Source organism: Lytechinus variegatus, chromosome 15, assembly GCF_018143015.1.
Source record: "Lytechinus variegatus isolate NC3 chromosome 15, Lvar_3.0, whole genome shotgun sequence".
NCBI lineage: Eukaryota > Metazoa > Echinodermata > Echinoidea > Temnopleuroida > Toxopneustidae > Lytechinus > Lytechinus variegatus.
Window position 1 is genome coordinate 24,743,523 of NC_054754.1, and position 20,975 is coordinate 24,764,497.

The following is a 20,975-nucleotide window of genomic DNA, read 5'->3' on the forward strand; positions in this document are numbered from 1 at the left end:
GGAAGCTCTCTGCAACGCACTGAAAATGCAAGTGAAATCACAATGGAGAGCCGAGAGGCTTTCGTCGAAAGTTGATGGACCGGGACAGCATCGGAATCTCTGGACAACAATAAATCTGATTGTTCTGCGGCAGATCTGCAGATGATCTGCTGTCCCAGTCCACCAACTTTCGACAAAAGCCTCTCAGCTCTCCATTGTGATATTAATTGCATTTTCAAAGGATTTGATGCGTTGTAGGGAGTTTCCACATAGTAGTAAAAATTGAAAACTCTCTATTGTGAATCAACCACTTAATTAATAACTTATACAAAATCATGATTTAGGACCCCTTGTCTTTGTAATGATCTCATCCCCCCAACTCTCATCCCGACTCTACCCTTCCATTTCTCCATCCCCCTTCTCTCTCTCTCTCACTCTTCCGCCCCCTTTTTTCCTCTTACAACCCTCTTGACTTTCAATCTCTCTCTTGAGGAAGAGCCTATAATTGCAGGCCTGGGTTAGACCATAGGCTTAACCCCATTTCTTTTTTTTGGGGGGGAAGGGGAGGGAGGTGTTACAAAGTAGCTTCTCTGTGTGATTCTCTCAATCTCTCTTTTGAGGAAGAGCCTGTATTCACTGGCCTGGGTGAGACCATAGGCTTGACCCCATTTCTTTTTTTATGGGGGGGAGGTGTTACAAAATAGCTTTTCTATGTGATCATTATTAGCTCTATCTCCTGTCATCACAGGAATCTCTACCATCAATGTAAGTTTTACAATCGTTATCCTTTATGATAAATTCAACAGCTAAAAATGATGAAAATGATATAAATTTTCTTCATTCAGTCTTACAAAAATACAAGTGAGTGGACATTAAAAAAGTTTAAAGGCATATATCAGTTTCTGTGGAAAATACAACACCATTCGGAAGGTTAATCTGTACATTGAATATCAATCTTCCAAGGGGTCGTGAGGTTCATGACAGCAGCAGACATGTAATGCCACCGGAAATTCCATCCATTTGCGAATATGGTAAAGTCATTACCTAACTTTACCTTGCCCAGTTTTACCAAGGCTAAGCAGTCTTGGCCGAAGAAGGATTTTTCGCTGGTACACTAAATTGGCTTTCCCCAAACATGCGTCCATTACAGGTATTTCCGATGCTTTTCACAAATTCTGGGATCAGCAAATGACTATCCACTTATGAAAGCTGATATTCATGACTTATAATAAAATCCTATTCATTATTCAATACATGTATGATTCTTATTATTGATACCTTTTGTAACACAGAAAGCAAGGAAAAGAGTACCAGAGTATAGTTTTTATATCAATATAGCAAATAATTTTTATTCAAATTACACCAAAATGTAGTACACTTCAATTACACATATAAACCAAAAAGTTCTTTTTAACTTCTATGATAAATTCTATTGCATGGTTCTCTAATACTGAGGGATTGCTTGTATTCTTTTCTACGACATAAAGAAAAATCTAAATTCCCTAATGAAAATTAGAAATTCTCTTTAAATTGGAGACTAAATGTATTGAGACATATATTTTATTCCATATTTCAGAGAAAAGTGAAAAGAGTAAAATTTCACGTACACTGATAATGTTATCCAATTAGATTGGAAAATATCATATTTTCTTCATTATAATGTCAAAGACATGAAAGAATTCATAATTGTTTGCCGTAAGAAAAAATACATGAAAATTTATGTAATCATATAAAAATATAGAAGCTAAAGAGGTCAAATAAGTTCTGCAAATTACACTGCTATCAAAGTATTAATATGAAAGTAACAAAAGGTAGAATTTAGTCAGCCTACCAATCTGATAAATGTTCACATGGGGAAAAATAACGAGCCCTCAGATTTATAAATCAAAGTCATGTTTAGCATTACACTGAGGTTTACATTTAATTCCATTGATCATACATTTCTCGCTCACGCTGGCGTTGCATGATCTCACGGAATCGGTCCACACGAGATCGAAGGGTGCGGCCGTGCTCGGGTACGACGCAGGAACCGGTGGTCTTGGAGTTAGCAAACCTCTCAGGGAGCCAGCTCTGGCCGGTCCAGATGGACTCACAGGTCTTGGTGATATTATTGAGGTCCATTTGTACTCGGATCTGCGGATCTACCTCTGTGTTGATCTGTGACATAACTCCAGGGCTGCAGAAAAAAGACCATTTCGAAAAAAAAAACAAAGAATGAGAATTTTACCCTCCATATAACACCCCAAGAGCCGATGTCACACAAAGACATACAATTATGGTAACTAGTAACTAGGAAATCCTTTTTTCTTTTCATTCATTCATTTCATTTATTTCCATATTCAAATTGAGCAATATAAAAAAGAGCCCTGTTGGTAGTTACCATTGTGAGAAAGTAACTGTAATTGTTCTACAGACCTTATGGAGACACATCCTTAGACATATGATAGATAGGTGATTCCATATTAATATGTACATTCGACACCTTGCTAGTATTATGCTAAACATTCCTGAAATGATTCATCTCCGCTTTGTGCTTCAGGTACAAAAATGTGTAAATTATAGCTTCAGTGGTTCATTTAAGTGAAGTAGAAATGGGGTTCGGATATACAATAAAGTTGATTATTTCAAAGAATTGTCCAAGTCTAGAAATAGATGATACTTACATTGGGTTCTCCACAATGACCTCGCGGACATGCTCAACGACGATGGAGCGGTTTCCAAGCTCAAAGTTCTTGTTGAGGGAGTGGTTATAGAAGTAAGAATAGTTTCCTGAGGAAAAAATATTGCAAGAACAAAGTTGGAATAAGTTTGAAGAGGAAGAAAATCCATTTGATGTGAAGGATGAGATGACTAAAAATTTGACAATGAAAGTTTATCCTTGGCAATTCAAGAATAGAGGAAAATTACGATCAATTTGGTTGAATTGGGCTTTGATTCTTACAACTTTTATTCACTTATGTTACCTACCATTTTTGTCTCAAAACCAAGTGGTCAAAATGACACTTCAGTCTTCCAGTTTTCCCCAATTCATCTCTAGCATTTGGACTATTACAAATTTAACAGTAAGAGCTTTGATGAATCATAGCTGTGTCAGACAAAAAACAAGATTTAAAAAATCAATTGGGAATTATTTGAGCTACAACCTACCCCACCGTAGGATCTGATGGTACAAAAGTCACTTTGTCTGTAATTCACTTAGGTTGATTGCCAATCTGTTTACAAAAACCCAAAGCGGTCAAATTACCACTTGGTCTTTAAAGCAATACTTAATTCAACTCTGAACATGTGGATTAGGAAACCAATTAGGAATTATTAAAGCTATAAACCTACCCCAGATTGGAACCTGTCTGTAGATGTCTTGGTCTCCCTTCAACTGGTATTTGTTAGATTCCTGCTTCCAGATCTTATCTTGGGTGAAGGATGCGTTGTATTCCACCACCTCCTCACATGGCATGCACTCACAGGCAATGGCAGTCACGACTGGTTTGAGGTAGCCATATCCATTGTCGCACTGGAAGTCGGCCATCTTGCGAACAAACTTGCTCGGGCGGCTACAAAAGAACAAAGAGGTATCTGTATGATTATCTGAACTGAAAAGATACAAATGCTGATACAAGAATAAATACAATGTTATTGCTGCATACTATAATTGTGACACATATAGTTTGCAGTCAAAAGGACTAATGGCCCTCCATGGGCTAAACACTATTGGCCATAAGACACAAATCTTATTAACAATTGATTTTCAATTGGTCTTTATGGTAAGCTAACCCTAGCTTACTGTAAAAAGAAACAATCTCCGGGAATGACAAGTAAAATATTTTTCATTGATCATTCAAGCATTGTAACGTAAGACAATATGTACTAAGGAAAACTGAGGATTCAAATAATGGGTAAACTTTTCTAATATCAACTACAGTAACATCCTCAGTGATCTAATCCGGCGGTCGCGGTGGGATTCATCATAATTCTTCTTTCATATATCTGTATCAGGTGGTAAATCTATTAGTCATTTGGGACCTGCTTCATAAAGGACTTGAAACTGTTGTAAATAGATGCTTACCCGTATCTGACAACCATAGCTTAAACACAATTTTACACTTTATCATGCCTTCTTATAAAAGGGGAAGTTCACCCTGACAAAAAGTTTATTGTAAAAAAAGCAGAGAAAAAATAATGAAAAATATTGGTGAAGTTCCCCCTCATAATCTCTACTCATTCTGTTCCTACACCTACCTGCACATCTTGATCAGCTTGTACTGCTTGGCTCCGAAGCGACCAACACTGATCTTCTTCATCCTTGGTGTGCCGACGCAGGTCACGTCCTTCACGATAGCCTGGCAGGTTCCATTGCGCTGCTTGACGATGTTGGTGTAGGTTTCGCCATAGCAGATGCCTGGCTGATCCTTGAACCAGTCATCTGAATGCAAATTGATAGAAATTATCCAAGGTTAGAATGCTTTTCATCAACTTCAGTTTTGAAATATCACTGCAAGTCTATTTCCAAGCTGATTTATTTTAAGATTGTTTACATTAGACTATAAGAACTGCTCCTAAGATAAGTTTCATTGTTTTTAATATATTCGGTATGAAATGGAATTACAGTGCTAGGTCTTTGTATAAAAACTAAAAGTATCAGATGAATATAAATGACTATACTCGGGTTTACAATCAAACAAAAAGCAGGACCAGGTTACCAAAGAGGGTCTTGATTGATTTCACTTTTAAAAAGGATTGGAAAGGGTCCTACTGTGAAGATGGGCAATTATTCAATGTTATACAACTTAAGTGCAGATGATGATCACTTCATTTACCTATTTACCTTGAGCCACAAATTATTTATTGTTGAGAGACATTCTTCGACCCAAACTAGTACCAAGTACTGTACTTACATGATGAAGGCTTGATCATGGCCTCCATGGAGCGGAGTGGCTTGGGTCCAAGGTAGGGCTGGTAGGATTGGTTGAGAGGAGCGATAGGGAGGAGCATGTCGTAGTCCTTGCCCATGAGGGTACCTTCTCCAAAGAGGGCTGGGAGGGCAACAGAGTGGTGAGCATTCATCAAAGCCTTGGTGATCCTCCATCGCCAGCTTCCTATTAACAAGAACAATCAAGAAAGCAATCAAAAATACAAAGGAGTATTGATAAAACAGTTAAACCCTTGAGCAGGGTTACACCAGAGACCTGTAAATGGTGGATATTTATTGCCATGGGGTTTCAGGGAGATAACAACCTGTCATTTCAAGACCTAAGCATAGGTAATACAAATTTATCATTTTCTTTTTGCAATTGGAAATTTAGTGCAGGGCAGGAAGGTGTGTTATTGGATTGACTGCTGGACAGAAGTTTAAAGTGGTGGGAATTAAGTCCTGACCAGAGGCGATCATCTTAGTGACAACAATGTCCTATTAATAGACCATCGGTCTAAAAGGAAGGTTTTCAATAGTGGCCATGTTTGGTGTCTCCCACAAGAAATAGACAGAAGTCTTGTTGAGTTTTCTTTAATACTAGTTTCTCTATAAAATCACTATGGATTTTATACAGGAGCTACACATAACAGGAAGCAGCAGAACAGTTTGGCAAATCTGTACTTATCAAAGAACTGACGACATCATATTTTCTTTCCATAAAATGCCACTTACTCATTTTTCGAAAGGACTTTGTGGTAAAGAAAACACCCATTTCATTCCAAGACTGCAAGACTGACCTCTACGCTAATCCCAGAAAGAACTGCTGTATCCTGGACCTACCTGAGGTATTGTAGGCAGTCACCAGGACAGGGTTCTGCACCTCACCAAAGTTGCAGACCTTGGCGACATCGAGGTTGGCATCAATCTCAACCACCTGGCCGTTGGGGCAGAGAAGACGGAGGTCATTGTAGGTGAAACCAACCCTTGAGAGGAGGTCCTGATTACGGAGGGTCTGCTCATCAAAGAATGCCAAGTCGGCAACACCGCTCTTGAGGCATCGGAGACTGCCCTCGTAGCCGTTGAATTTGAGTGGGAGGTTGGAGTTGCAAGTTTGGGTGATCTCGGTCATGTGCTTCTGTTGATTTCAGAAAACAGAATAAACGGTGAATATTTGAATGAATTTTAATATTTTTTCAAAGTGTAATGTAATGAAAGTAAGGATTAGAAATTTGTGGGTGATTTAAGACAGGCAGATAATTTGGGACATTCTTCATAGTTTACTCGTGTGGACATGTGAAATTTATTTTTCCAGCAACAGATTGTTAATGTTAACTCATGTATTGAACATGCTATGGTTATTTAATTATTTCAATATCACGATCCTTACACAGTATAATCTAGATCTTGTCAAGCACTTATCAAGATCTTAAAATTAATTCAAGTTATATCACTTCCAAATTTCAATAAAAATGTTAATGACTGAAATGATCGTTTCAACTAACCCTGACGATTTCAAGGTAGGTGTCAATCATGGGAGAGAGCCAGAGTGGGTTAGTGTAGCGGTTGAATTCACGCTGACGGAGTTCAACGTTGTCGAAGGGCTCAACGAAGGTCTGGGCCAGGCGGGGGAAGTAGACTTCGACATAGCTCTGTAAGTTTGCATAAAATATAGAGAACAATCGCAGGATATTAGAGTTGGGTATAATGAGGAGAGGGAAAGAGAAAAACAAGGGGAGGAGATAAATGCTGTTTCATTTTTTTTTTTTTCTATAACCATGAATGATAAGAAAAATTCCACATCTTAATCACATAGGCCCGTATTCTGAAGTCAGGTTTAACTTAGACCATGGTCTAACTCTGTGATAAAATTATGGGAAGCCAAAAGTGTCAAATTCTTATTAAGTTGTATGTTTCTTATGTTCACTGTGCTCTTTCCTGATTCATCGATGGTGAATACAATCATCTAATTATACTTCCTAGACAATTATGAATGATTTGAGAGCCAAATGAGCTGAAATATGACATCTTTACTGTTAGTGATTTATGTAACAATTGGCTATCCATACTTAAACCACAACTTTAATCCCAACTTCAGAATATGGGCCATACAGCCAACATCAGTTTATTTCAAGTTCAGTCTTGTGGTTGCCATATGGTATTCCTGAACACCAAACAGCATCTTTTAATAATAATACTATAGGTATATTTACCCAGGGAAGCCGCTTCAGTTCTGAAAACTGTTATATTGGTATTGATATATCATCATCATCATCAACATCACCATCATCATCATTATGATCTTACCATGATGGCAGGATGCTTGATAACAGAGGTGATCTCTTTGTCTTTGAAGTCAGTCAGGTATGGGATGGTCTTTACGTGAGAGATGATCTCCTCAAGGGTAGCAATCTTGTCACTGCGGAGCTCAAGAAGCTTGCTGAAGACATCCACCATCAGCTCACCTCGGAACTTTCTACAGAATTACACCAAAATGGATTTGTTGGTTTGGGTGTTGTATATGATTATGGCTAAACATATGACATTGGACCAACCTACCTCTTATACATTCAATTTTTTTTTACTTGATAATATCATTGTAAGTGAAATAAAATAATGTAAAAATTGTCATTGTCACGAGTCCATCACAATGCCAATTCTAAGAATGTGGTGCTTGCCATCCTTTGAAATAAATCAACATTAAATGAATGATACTAATGAATGATAATATATATCTATATATATATATTAAATGTTCGTAATGCGCCTTTATGCCCTCTAACTTTGTTTTTACGTCTATATGTATTATGACGGAATAAATCCATTCATTGACTTTGCCCTTACGTAGGATGTATATATATATTTGTGCGTGTGTGTGTATGATTGTTCAACTTAATTATGCTTATGCTATTAAATATTGCTCAACTGAATCATTATTGTGCATCTACACGTATAATTCATTTAAATAATCGATACGTTTTTGTGATTGTTCATTCAATTCTTCAGCATCAAACTTAACAATAGAATGTGGACCCTATTCTATAAAAGGGTATGAGAAGAAGATATATACCCTTGGATGAAGTCTGCAAATGGTGTATCTCTGTTTTTGATCCTGTTCTGACGATTCTCCTGCATCTTGTTCATCATATCAACCTTATCGGACAAGGTACGGACTCCCTCAAAGTTGGGGAAGGAATTGCTCAGACTGGTCAAAACAAAATCAATAAAAGGGTTTATTCAGTGAGGAAAAACTTATTCAGTTATTACTTAGCAAACAGAAATGATTAATGATTAACTATAAAGAGCTAATAAAAATACTACATAACATTTGCATGTCTCACTCATGTTTGCATATCGCAAGAAATGTGAAACTAGCTGTATATCTATACCAATGAATAGATCCAAGCTGCAATAAAACTTCAAAAGAATGTAAGCCCAGGTAGGTGTTTCTTATAGGTGTTTGTAAGTTAGGAATTACTTTATGCCTGACTGGTCATCCTTTCTAGTGGTAAATGATATCCCTAAAATTATTATTTGTGTTGGTTTAACTCCCAGGAAAGCTAGTGTCACCTGTCGCTCATAAAGTCACTCATAACTTTAGAACAGCTTTAAGAAACACCCATCCAGTTCAAGTCGATACTCGTACAGTTCAAATCCCACACTTTTAGAGAATGCTTGAGTTATCTTCAGAGTGTTCAGACAACAGTAAAGTACCAAAGAATTCTTTGGTATCCATTTCATACACTTAACCTTTTTCATCATTTCATTCTGACAAAGTAATAAAATCTCACCGTTCACGGATCACACTAAGCCTCTCCTTGCCTTCTGGTCTGATGTCGTCCTGGAGTCCCTTGACGAGGTCAGAAAGTCCTTCAACACCAATGAGGTCATCAAGAAGCTCAACCTTGGATGAGGTAAGGTTTTGTTTGAGGATATGAGATGTGAGGTTCTGTCTCTTAAGCTCAAGGAGCTTCTTGATATCCAAGCTGGTAACAGGGAGGATCAAAGAGAAACAAAAGTTAATATCAGGTTCAGATTTTGTACTGTATCCGATGCTTATACTAGTGGCTTGTACTAACAGTAACTTGCCATAGTTAAAAAGCTTATGGCCAAGGACAGGTTCTTCTTGCTCTCTCTTTTCCTTCCTGAAGACATCAAAAATTGTATATCTGTTGGTTACTTCAATAATGTTCTTAAAACCTTTCTTTTTACTTCTAAATTTCTTTATGCACATTGAGCATTCTACAGATTGGATTTGGTGCTTTATAGGCCACATGTATCATTATTATTATAATTATTATATACCTCTCTCTCTCCTTTCCCCTCTATTTCTCTCTCTCTCTACATATCCAAGCCTAATTTACCCAGTAGAGATCTTCCTTTTACAGGTGATCAACTTTCAAGTAGCTGGTTTGTTACAGAGGAGAGGAAAGGATAAATTCTTTCCATTTCTTACTGCTTGCTCTCTCCCTCCCCACTATATCTTTCCTTCTTTCTTGATCTCTTTCTTTCTCTCGTGCCCTCTGTCCTGTCTATCCCTCTCTCTACCCCCAAGCCCAACTCACCCAGTAGAGACCTTCCTGTTGTAGGTGAGGAAGTTCCAGGTAGCAGGTGTATTCCATAGGAGCCATTCCTGTCCAGTGAAGTTGTACATGTTGAGGGTGGAGAATCCCCAGTTCAGCTCGTGGCCAATGAGGAGGTCCGAATCCAAGCGGAACCTCTCAGGTTCAATATCTGCCAATGAGAATGATTTATTTTTTCATGCTTTAATACATGATTCCCAACATTTTCCTGAAAGCATATGATAAGTAGACATTTATCAACAGAATAGAGTAAAGAACTTGTCAAAATGGTAGATTATCTATACAACAGGCCACACGTGAGAAATTGTGGTTAGAATGAAATAAAAATCTAAAGACTTGTCCAGCACTGTCTTTTCATTCTTGTTCTTCAATAATCTTAAAAGGGCTTTGCAGCCATCACGCAGATAGCAATTATGATACTGGAATACTATTTATCAATGCTGCGTGGGTAAGAAAAACTATGAACAAAATAAACAAGACTGGCAGTGACAGACGAGGATCTACTGGGGGCAAATGGGACAAGTGCCCCATCCCCTTATTTCAGGACTCTTATACTTTTTTTTTTTTTTGCTTGTCAGAAAATTGTCGACGGAAGAGTGTTTTCAGAAGAGGTGGTGACCTTGGAGCCCTTTAAAGCAACAATTTCTGCTTGTCAAAAAATGTTTGCAAGGAAGATGGTTGTTTACCTGGGATACAAGAAGACTGGAAGTATCTGTTGACAGATTCAAAGACAGATCCAATGCGAGGGATGGTGCCATTAGCAAGGAGATATCCAATGGGGTTGCTGAAGGCTGAGAACTGCAAAGTGAAAGGAATCACATACACGTTCATACAAATAGAAAAAAATGACATTAAAAAGGTAGATCAGGGGACCGTTTCATGACAGTTGTCAGCACTGACAAGTTTTCTTTCTCTGACAGTTACCATAGTAACAGTCAGAGGCTAGTGCCTTTCAGCCAATCAAAACCAAGGATTTCACTGAAATTGTCAGCTTTGACAATTTAGTCAGTGCTGACAACTTTCATGAAACACCGACCTGTTTAACCTGTAAGTCTATACAGAGCAGAATAAAGGCATCCTTGAAATTTCTTTATAGAGAGCTGATTTTCATGAACAAGATAACACATGCATCAGTGGAGAAATACACAGCAACAAAGGATCATCCATCCTTAATATACACACAAAAAAGGAAAGATCTCTACATTATGATTTATTGATAGAATCTAATAACAGTACTGGCTTACATTCTTCAATCCTGCAGAGCAGATCTTGAGCTTGAAGAGGTCTTTGATGTATTTGGGTTTTCCTTCTGGCACGGAGAGGAGATCAGGGAATTTGCTGAGGGATGAACTCTTGATGACAGCAAGAGTCCTGGTGAAGGTATGGTTCCTTGTCACGCTGTCCTGGTTTACCAAGATATAAAGGAAAACAATTATATGCTAGTGAGGAGTGTTAGGTCTTGATTGTATGGCCAAGTTAATATTCTCTTGGAAGTACAAGATAGGAAAATATACAAAGAAATTAAAGGAATCATGATATGCTATTAATTATTGAGAAGTCTTGGTCTTGTAGGTATTATGGCTAAAATTGTGCAGGAAGTTACTTCAACTTCCTTGAGTATATCAAGAAGTGAAAGGAAAATTAAATGCCATTAAGAATTTGGTTGGTTATATTGAGTGGGTAATACTGTCTTGGCAGTAAGAGAGGAAAGCATACCACCAAGAAATGATATGAAATCTTGATTTGCTAATATATAAGCTAGTATCTGGAGGTCTTGTAGGGATGGGCAAGGTGATACAATCTTCAGAATACAAAGAAACAAATGAAAATGGTCCTCTTTTTGATGTGGTTCCTTGAGTATACCAAGGGAACATGATTTACTTATAATAATGACTTTGAGATCTTGATCTTGATGGTATTGCCAAGGCAATATTGTCTTTAGCATACAACGAAACTAAATGAAAATGGTCCTGACCTAAGCTTGGTTCCTTAAAAGTAGGAATGAAAGGAAGAATTATCCTAGTATCAATTTTGAGGTCTTGTAGTAATATTATGGCAATGGTAATATGATTCCTCATATATACCAAAGTATGTAAGGAAAATGAAACAGAATTTGAGTTTGAAAACATGATTCAATGCTGAGATAATCTTAGAATCAAGAACACAAATACAAATGGTAATTGTTTGAAAACAATAAGTGTGTGACCTGATACAGGCATGGTTCATTGTCACATTCACCAGGAAACACCTAAATATGAAATAAAAACCAACGGTAAATTTGAAGTCTTGATAGTATACTAGGTTTTTTCTTTGTTACATTGTCCTTAACATCCCCCAAAATATGAAAAGAAATACATTTGACTTTGTGGCGTATGATAAGAATGATTCATCATTAGAGTGTCCGATTTAATACCCATAAAACAAAACAAGGATAATATAGCAGCATGGAGTCCAAGGTCTTAATAATGTTCTCAAGAATCAAAGCCAAGTTCCTGGAAATTACAAACCAAGGCTGAGTGAAGCATCATTGAGAACTTACATTGCGGTGGACCGACATAAGAGGGTCAAGGAGAAACTCTTTGCCAGCGATGAAGGTTTCCTGGGGGTCAGCCTTGAAGAGGTCAGCAGAGTTGTTGTGGACGGCCTTCATACATTCCATGTTAGAATTGGCCAAGACACAGCCCCAGGCGATATCCTTAACCTGGAAGTGTATGCATGAAAAAAACATGTAATTTATCTCCATAAAACAAAATATCCATCTTTGCTCTCTCTGAAGACAAAAGTAAATGTTGAGATGGTTACTATTTTTGTCACTTGAAATGTACCTAGACTCAAGGAATCAACTCTTCAGTATATATTAAGTGATTACACAACCTTCATTATGGTGTCCTGCCCACTTCAAGGTAAGCACTATCTAACGGTATTTGCAATAAGGGCCTCTTCTATTCTGAGACTGCTTCTCTTAAGAAACCTGGTGTCCATCAAGTTACTTTGGTACCTTCTAGACAGTGTTTTCCAAGTTTACAATGTACTATGGTAACCTCTTCACTTCAACCTTCGAAGTTAAAACTATCTATACTGATTACTATGGTATAGATAGTTTCTAATTTATCTCTACCAGGATCAAGTTTTACCTGTGGGACGTTCTCGGCAATGCCCTTGAAGCGACGGCAAGCTTCGTACTCGGTCTCGTTGGTGACACAGATCTTGGCACGGGGCTTGGGCACCAGGCTGGAGCAGGTGTTGTAGGCAGCAAACACCTCGCCAGCGAATACCTTTTCATCATCAAGGATTTCAATTCTGTTGGACTCTTCAAGGAAGATGAGGTTCTTGTTGAGTGGCTTTCCGGACCTCTGGCACCTGCCGCAGTCGTAGACAGATGAGTCAAAGATGTTGAACTTGACAGATCGGTCAGTGTTGCCATAAATCTGGAAATGGAAATTGAAATATCATAATAAATGGAATGCTAATGTTTCATCCTCAACACACTTATGCTCAATATATTTTCTATATGTTAATTCTTTCCTTTCCCAACACAATCTGCTAAGACTACATTGGAAGAATATAACTTTTATGATATAGAGAGAACGCATGGAAAAGAGACGGAGCTAGAAATAGACAGAAAGACTTGTTTTAGTATCCATTTGGCCATTTTGACATAATCATTTAGTTGTAACCCCCTCTCTGATCCCCCAATGCAAATTTTGAAAGTAATTTTTGATCATTCAATTACCTCCATCAATTTCCTGACAAGGGTCTTGATATCTGTCTCCTTCTGTTGGGTGTTATTCTTGCTGATGACGAGGGCAGGGCGAGCAGTGTGGCCAACATGGCATGAAGTGTCATCAAAGATGTCCTCATCGAGAGGCCTGCTCTCGTCACGGCAAACAACCATGTAGTTGTCTCTCACTGAAAAACCAAAGATAGAAATTAATTAAGTTAAAAGCTGAATGCTAAATTCAAAAGATTTTAAAAATCATCCAAGAAGCAACTAAGCTGGGTTATCTCGGGAAAGTGATTGTGACTGTTTGTAATACTGGGGTAGCATTTGCTCTGGAGATTCATTTTTCTCAGCTTTCATTTAATCAGTTCAACTAGATTGCAACGCAGACTCCATTCCAATGTACGTATCCATGATATACATAAAATAATAAAAGAAAATAATTGTATTCAGAGCATAATTCTTGCAAGCGAAATATCAATGTTGCTTTTAATAGCCGAATGTTTGAAGATTTGCAATGCAATAAGAAAATCAAATGATGACAATGGTAATGACAACAGTGATTACAAGTTCAAAGGCACTATACAGATGAAAAATTAATTATTACATTGGAATTATCAATACATACTGCATATCAATAAAAATACATTTACTAGTATATCATTAATACAAATTGCTCAAATGAATGTAAATACATAACAAATAAAGAATATATGGAACTACAAGAGAAAATATCCATTGTCATGGTTCCCGTGCAGAATGTGAAAAAAAGCAAGTCTCAAATCTCTCCTTTCGAAAGATAAACTGGGAATTATACCTACATTTGAAAAGTTACAAAGGCAGAAGTTTGAGCCCTGGTCATGTTTTCCGGATGGTGACATTAAAGGTTGACTCCAGACGTGAATAATCATATCTGATGTCTGTAAAACTTAACACACAAACATACGCACACATATGATCCTTGAATGTGTTCAGGGAGAGCCTTTCTAAGAAAGGATGCACAAATGAATGGTTTCCCTGCAACCTATATGATCCATCTTCTATGAAATGAAAGACATCACTACAAGAAACCATCACTTACCATCTTGGTCATCCATAATCCTCTTGACAACCTTCTGGTCTACGAAGGTGACCTGTCCCTTGCCAGAATTGAGACACTTGAGGGCACCCTCGATGCCGGAGTACTCTCTCTGTTGATCCTCACACAGGGACACAAGGGTGTGTGGGTAAGTGCCATTCTTGTCGAAGGTCTTGTTCAGAACACCTGAAAGATGTGTTGAAAGAACAGTATATAAATAGCGAATAGGCATGAGTGCGATGGTGCGAGATTTCGCATGAGGTGAAAGAAAGATGCTCTATTCAACGAGGCGTTAGCCGAGTTGAATAGAGCGTTTCTTTCTTTCACCGAATGCGAAATCTCGCACCATTGCACGAATAAGAATATTCGCTATTTGTGTTGTACAACGCCTCGGAATCTAGCGAAAAAATGAAAAAAAAAAAAAAAAAAAGTTTTTCCCTGCAGTAATGAAAAGGGAGCAAAAATATTGAAAGCGAAAAGCAAAATCCCACAAGCCGGGCCCACAAGCGCACATGATCTTGGACAGCATTGCGCATTTAGCCAGCGAGCTGTACGCGCTTTATTTAATCAATGAAATCGCATTGTGACGTCACCTCCTAAAGCCGTGCAATGGTACATTTTGGACGGTACATTTTGGATGGTACGTTTTGTGTGCAATGGTACGAATGTGTGACATTCAGCCTCCCATTTGATCGCGTACAACAAGCTAAGTAGGCGTTGTACAATATCGGATACCATCATTCCGGAGCTGCCAATACATTTGGGTTTTGGGTTCCACATTGTAAAATAACCAATAGCACATAATTTGCAAAGACATTGATATCTATTTTGAAAGACCTTCTGTCGTTTTTTTTTCCTATTAATTTTGATAATGAAAGAAGCAAGCATTGATTAGAATTTTTCTGAAATAGATTTTGGTAAAAGTGTGGCTGTTTAAAAAGATTGTGTATCTTTGGGAGCATAAATGGGAGCAAAAATAAGAAGAAAATGAGTGTAAGTCAAAAAGATAATTATATTTAGATTAAATTGCAGCAAATATTAAGAATAATAACCATAAAAATAATACTTGGTGATGTTGTGCTTATCCCTTACCCTATCAGAGGTCTTCAGGCATTCTACAATAGAATAAATTTTGGATAGCAGCTGTTAAGTGCTTAAAGAATTAATTTCTGCCAATGACCCAACCTTTACACTCACCTGGAAGGCAGCTCTCCTGGACAAAGTCTGAAAAGCTCTCGATGTAGTTTCCGGTGACGGGAATGACGCCCTCTTTGATGAGATTGCAGACAGGGTCGGCAAAACTGGCTGGCATGTCAATACCAGCATGGCAAGTTGTCTTGTCGCGGAGCTCGGAATAGGTATTGGGGCTGACAAGGCGGGAGGACTTGAGGACAAAGGTCACGTTCTGGTAATACTTCAACATTTCATTCTATTACAGTAACAGATAGTGAGAGAAGAAAAAATGAGACCTAGGGAATATATGATAACTGTCTGAATTTCATAGATTGAAAAAAATATCATTTCATCTAAAACATATTTTTATAGCGCTTCCTTACATGCATATCTCCAATGAGATGACGAATGCTGTGCTAAATTTTCTTCAACTCTATCAACCCAAGCCCCTGGATAATTGACCGATAAATAAACAGCAACAAAATTATTGGCTCCATGACATTTGCTCTGCTGTATATTCCTCACACTAATCGAACGACCAACTTCATCCCTTAACATTATACCCTACCCTAAACCCAATATAAAACCCTATTGCAACTCTAACCCTACACCTTAGATGAAATTAAGCCTGGAGCGACTGTCGCAGGAGCAAATGTTGTGTCATCTACTTATTAAACCAATATCTGAGACCCGTAACACAAAGATTAGCAATGATCGTAGAATATTTTTCTATGACTGATTGCATTGACTACAATGTACAATCAATCATGAAAATCAAGGGAACGATTAATCGCTAACCTTTGAGTAATGAAGCCATGGTACTGTAACATATAAAGGTAAGTGACTGACAATAGGGCTGACCTCTATGATCCATTGCAATGGTTATTGTGAATGCTCAAGTTCAAAATCAACTCATGATTATGTAAGTACCCAGGGAACCATTCATGAAGCTTGTCAGCAATTCACACTCTGACATTTATTCACTTTTACATACAACTTCTTACCTCGGGCTGCTGATCATTGATGGTAGTCTCATAAGCAATGGGTTTCAGATTGAAAGTCGTATTAGCGGAGTAGACCTGCTCCTCACGTGTGGTCATGATATCGGCCCATCCTTGTTCAATCCTACAAAGATCAGAATTATAAAATCATTCACGAGTTTGTATTGTATAGATATGCTTCTTTGATATCCAACAATGTTCCAGGGCTCATTTTATAACAAGTCATAACTATTTTAACTTTGAAAATACCTTAGTAGCATGGCCCAGCAGTCAACATATAAGGATTTCATGCTAGATACTATAATGTCAAAGTTATCATAGTTTAATTCTATAAATTTTCACTTGTTCCATTTAAACAGAACTATAAAATAAAATTATAGAACATATTTTTGATAGTAGTACAAATTATGTGGATATGCTGTTGTCTTTATCATTCCATTGTCTTTGTCACATTATTCAAAGAACTGTATTGTTTCATTATCTATTGTTTTATGATTAATACTGTGATTTGAATTTGCCTTTTCATTGAATGCAGAAACCACTGTCTGGAGAGTATTGTTTCCTTTCTCTCCATGTTTATGATCATATATCTGTTCTTCATTGTCCATCCTCTCTCTCTCTTATTCTTTATCCCTTCTTTCCTCTTTATTCTTTGCTCACTTCTCTTCTATCAGGAACATTTTGCAGGCTTGTCCCATTTTCAGACACAGGATATCTCTTAACACTTTGAACGCAGGATATTCCAATCCCCATAGACTTTGTACAGGGATCGGTCATTCTCGGGAGTCAACGGATTTGTGACCGGCTTAGGTCATCAAGAACTCACCAGAACATACACTGCTCCTGAGAAGTAGCCTCAATGCACCTCCATTCCTTCCTGGGCACCATGTTGGGGTTGTAGGTGAGCTCGTTGACCATCCTCTGGCACTTGGTCTTCTGGCAGCGGCTGGAGACGCACCATCTGATCGTGTCAGGGCTGATCGTGGTTCGGAGATGTTGCTCTGGGGCGGAGTACAGGTCAACCTTGCGGATGAAGTCCTTGGTCTTCTTGAGAGCTTCCTTGACCTCGTCCTGGGTCTTCACTGGCACTTGTCCCTGCACAACTGGTTCATTATCTGTGGGAATAACGGTCAGCGTAAATAACCGAATTAAAAAATCAGGCATTTTGTTTCACTTTTCAAAAAATTGGTACTACAGCAATCACAATGTAACATTCTAAAATTTCAACAGAGTGGGGCATTTTAGAAAAAAAAATCAGTTTAGTTTGTTGAGTATCATACACTTATTTGTTTTTTTTTTAAAGCAACTTTAAATTCTCATACTCATAAGCCTGCTTAAGGTCTGACTTCTGTTTCAAAAAGAGGTTTGTCTATTGTTTGAAAGAGAATCAAGTCTTACCATCTATAAAAGCAGCCTTTATGTGAGAGACTGTAGATTTCATTCAAAACCTCAGCAAGTTTTGATGATTAAGAAAATGGCAATTTAGTGACTCCTAATGTATACTGCCCTCTCTAATTGACTCAGGTGATAAGCATTGCCAAATGTAATCATTTAATAGTAAGGTTTTTTTCACATTTGAGCACTTCAGTAGTCCTTTATAAGTCATATGTGGCCTGAATGTAATCACCACTTAAACAATACTTGTAAAAAATATCATTTATTATTCATTATTATTATTTATTTATTGGTATATATGCACATATAAATTGACCAGCAGCACAAGCTGAAAGGGTCAATTTACAAAAATTCATGAAGTACAATATACAGATATAACAAAGCAAATGCATAAAAACATAATTACAGTATTCTACGCCAAAACTACGTCAACATATATTCATCATCTACAATATAAAAAATTAAAGTTATGAGATTCTATGTAGAAAGCAAGCTAGTGGAACAGGGCTCATAAGGTATAAACACACAGTAAAAAAATGCCATTTACAGTGGTAATCGACTGACGGCATCATAAAAAATAAATCATCGAGAATTCCTGTTCCACATTACAAAAACATTTTTTTCCCGCTTCTATGAAAAACAAGCACAATCAGGCTGATCTTTTATTCCCTTTAATGACCAATATCCTATAATTTTTAAAGATTCTCACCAAGAACAGGGGCCACACAGACTTTCCTACTGCCATACTGACAACACTTGTAGGTCTCTTGTCCTGGTCGGTCACAGTTGTAGTCCCAGGGTTCAACTCCATTGATGTAAGAGCAACGGTCTGCATCACGAATGGTCTGCTCATCAAGTTGGGTTGGGCATCTTCCTTCCCTCTCTAAAAGAAAAAAAAAATATAACATTTACTGAACAACAACAATAATAATAATAATAATAATGATATTAATAACAATAATGATAATAATTAATAATAATGATAATAACAATTATAATGATAATGATAATAATAATAAGAAGAAGAATATCCATTATCCAGGGCTCATCTTACAAAGAGTTGCAATTGATTGTTCCTCATTTCACAACTCCATGGGTGGTTTGAAAACCACATTTTTGAACAATATTAAAACAGTAAACTTGGGGAATTCGTAGCTACTACATTAATACAGTGCATCCCAGAAAAAAGGAAACCAAAATTCCCACATTTTTTTTCTTCAAAGGCAAGATATTCCATTCATATCATCATACAATTCAATTATTCCTCTACATTTTGATACATCACGCAGCAATGAGCAGGACGTGTCTTAAATTCTAATGTCAAAATCAGGTTGCGCAGAAAACATTGGACAAAATTAGTTTGTGATATAACAACCGGGCCGTGCTTGTTCGACGATTGACTCATTAGCATTTCTTTTGTATTCTTATGATCAAAGTTTCTCTCAGTCACTGAAAATGAACATGAGAGTCTATACAGATTCTTACGTGAGTTCTTGCGCAAATCATTTCCGATAGGACCTGCCATGTGTGATGCATGAATGATTTCATCCCAGTACATGGTAATCTCAGACTCTATGCTAAAAATTGACAGCGACTTATCGCTAATCTCAAAGAACTAGCGCATATAGCAGAGGATCAAAAGTAAAAACAGAGAAGTTTGCTAAGGCTCACGTAGTTAAGCAGAGTTGGTCTCAAATTAAAGTGAAGATTCCACTCTTGCCATAAGTATCAAATTTATAATAAAAACATATTTAATTGTGAAATTTCTTTGAAAACTGTAGGACGCACCGTATAATTGCGAAGGGCCTAATAATAGGCCCCTAAATAATTAAGAAAAAAAAACTAACACTATCTTAAATAGGTGGGGCTTAAAATTTGATATAAAAAAAAGAACCGGTGAAAGGCCAGGGCAGAAACAGGGAAATGGAAATAATACATTTACTTCCACAGGCAATTATGCAGCATTGTAGAAATATTACAAAATCAAATCATTCACTGATCAGTAAAGACGTAAATACAAAAAACTCTTTAAAATCCTGACCTGGCCGTGCATGTAGAACACAGCAGCCGACATCATCGCGCAATCAGTTATGCTGCCCTCATACATTTTTTTTTTAAGAAGATGATTGAGCATTCTTATTATTCAACACTCCCCTTTCACGGGCCTGAATATGCTTATATGTTCATTTATTTGTAGGCCCTACACTCCACAAAAAATATATGATATGGCATGAAGGTGTTCGCAGTTTTGCGACTTGGTCCGGTGGATTACTGAGAAGTAGTATATTTTTATAAAGAACAAGTATCTTAAAATACGTTCTGACGTAAATATTCCTTTTGAATCAACGCCTCAAATGCCAAACAACAATTGTTAACATTATCATTATGATTACGATTAATTGATAATTATTGACAATGCATTTTTGCAACCACTAAAAAAAAATTGATTATAATGGGGAGACAGTATATAATTTTATATCGAATTTCCTGTCTATTTCGTTCGTTTGGAAAAAAATTACTCCTCAACTTTTCAACTAAAATATTTTTTTTTTAATCTGCCTGTGACCTTTTTATGAAAAAAAAAATAATGAACCAAAAATGAATAAATTATATAATAGAAACCGAAATAATATTGAGACACATTTCAGAGCCGCAAACCATTTTGAAATAATATTGTAAACATAAAAAGGGAGCCATGGAGTTTCATGACAAAATTTTAACAGCCGTCTCATGATATTTTGCCAAAAGTATCTAAAGAAAATAAATGATGTATAAATGTTAACATTAATGGAAAAGCCGGTAGAAAAGGGAACACAACTTACCACTCAGCCATAAACCGGGCAGGGCCATCGAACTAGCCACCAGGCAGAAGAGAATAACAGCCCTCATGGTGCAAAATCCCCCGAACTAAAAATGAGTTGATAACAAACTCCCAGAGAGTGATATGTTTTGAACCTGACACCGCCAAAGCCTGTCAGCGAGCAAGATGAAGAATCGCAAGATGGTTGTCCTGTTTTTATAGACATGGGCAGGAGACTTCACCGCTAGCTCCATCCTAGCTGCGATTTGCTCAAAGTTCGTGCAAAGTGATCACGGCTTCGGCACCTGCGCTGCTCCGATTGGTCAGCTATTGAAAGGC

General features: G+C 37.3%; 1 protein-coding gene across 1 annotated transcript; it reads right to left on the reverse strand.

Annotated features, from left to right (window-relative positions):
- Nucleotides 1-1,300: 1,300 nt before the first annotated feature.
- On the reverse strand, nucleotides 1,301-20,837 carry LOC121428736 (major yolk protein-like). Its single transcript, XM_041625550.1, has 22 exons — nucleotides 20,659-20,837; nucleotides 18,546-18,719; nucleotides 17,268-17,556; nucleotides 16,445-16,565; nucleotides 15,465-15,696; nucleotides 14,271-14,453; nucleotides 13,202-13,377; nucleotides 12,603-12,896; nucleotides 12,008-12,169; nucleotides 10,713-10,871; nucleotides 10,155-10,266; nucleotides 9,451-9,619; nucleotides 8,677-8,871; nucleotides 7,956-8,090; nucleotides 7,193-7,361; nucleotides 6,391-6,537; nucleotides 5,729-6,023; nucleotides 4,872-5,072; nucleotides 4,216-4,399; nucleotides 3,310-3,530; nucleotides 2,643-2,748; nucleotides 1,301-2,155 (listed from the first exon to the last, which is right to left on the reverse strand). Exons 1-22 carry the CDS (start codon nucleotides 20,723-20,725, stop codon nucleotides 1,900-1,902), a joined length of 4,047 nt encoding a protein of 1,348 aa, XP_041481484.1. The 5' UTR covers nucleotides 20,726-20,837; the 3' UTR covers nucleotides 1,301-1,899.
- Between the last annotated feature and the right edge of the window lie 138 nt (nucleotides 20,838-20,975).

Excerpts from the sequence above, each read along its gene's own strand:
- LOC121428736 (XM_041625550.1), bottom strand. The coding sequence starts at position 20,725 with ATGAGGGCTGTTATTCTCTTCTGCCTGGTGGCTAGTTCGATGGCCCTG. Across the intron at positions 8,872-9,450 it reads AACAGGAAGGTCTCTACTGG|CTTGGATATCAAGAAGCTCC; the intron begins GTGAGTTGGGCT and ends CCCTGTTACCAG. Across the intron at positions 5,073-5,728 it reads GACTGCCTACAATACCTCAG|GAAGCTGGCGATGGAGGATC; the intron begins GTAGGTCCAGGA and ends TCTTGTTAATAG.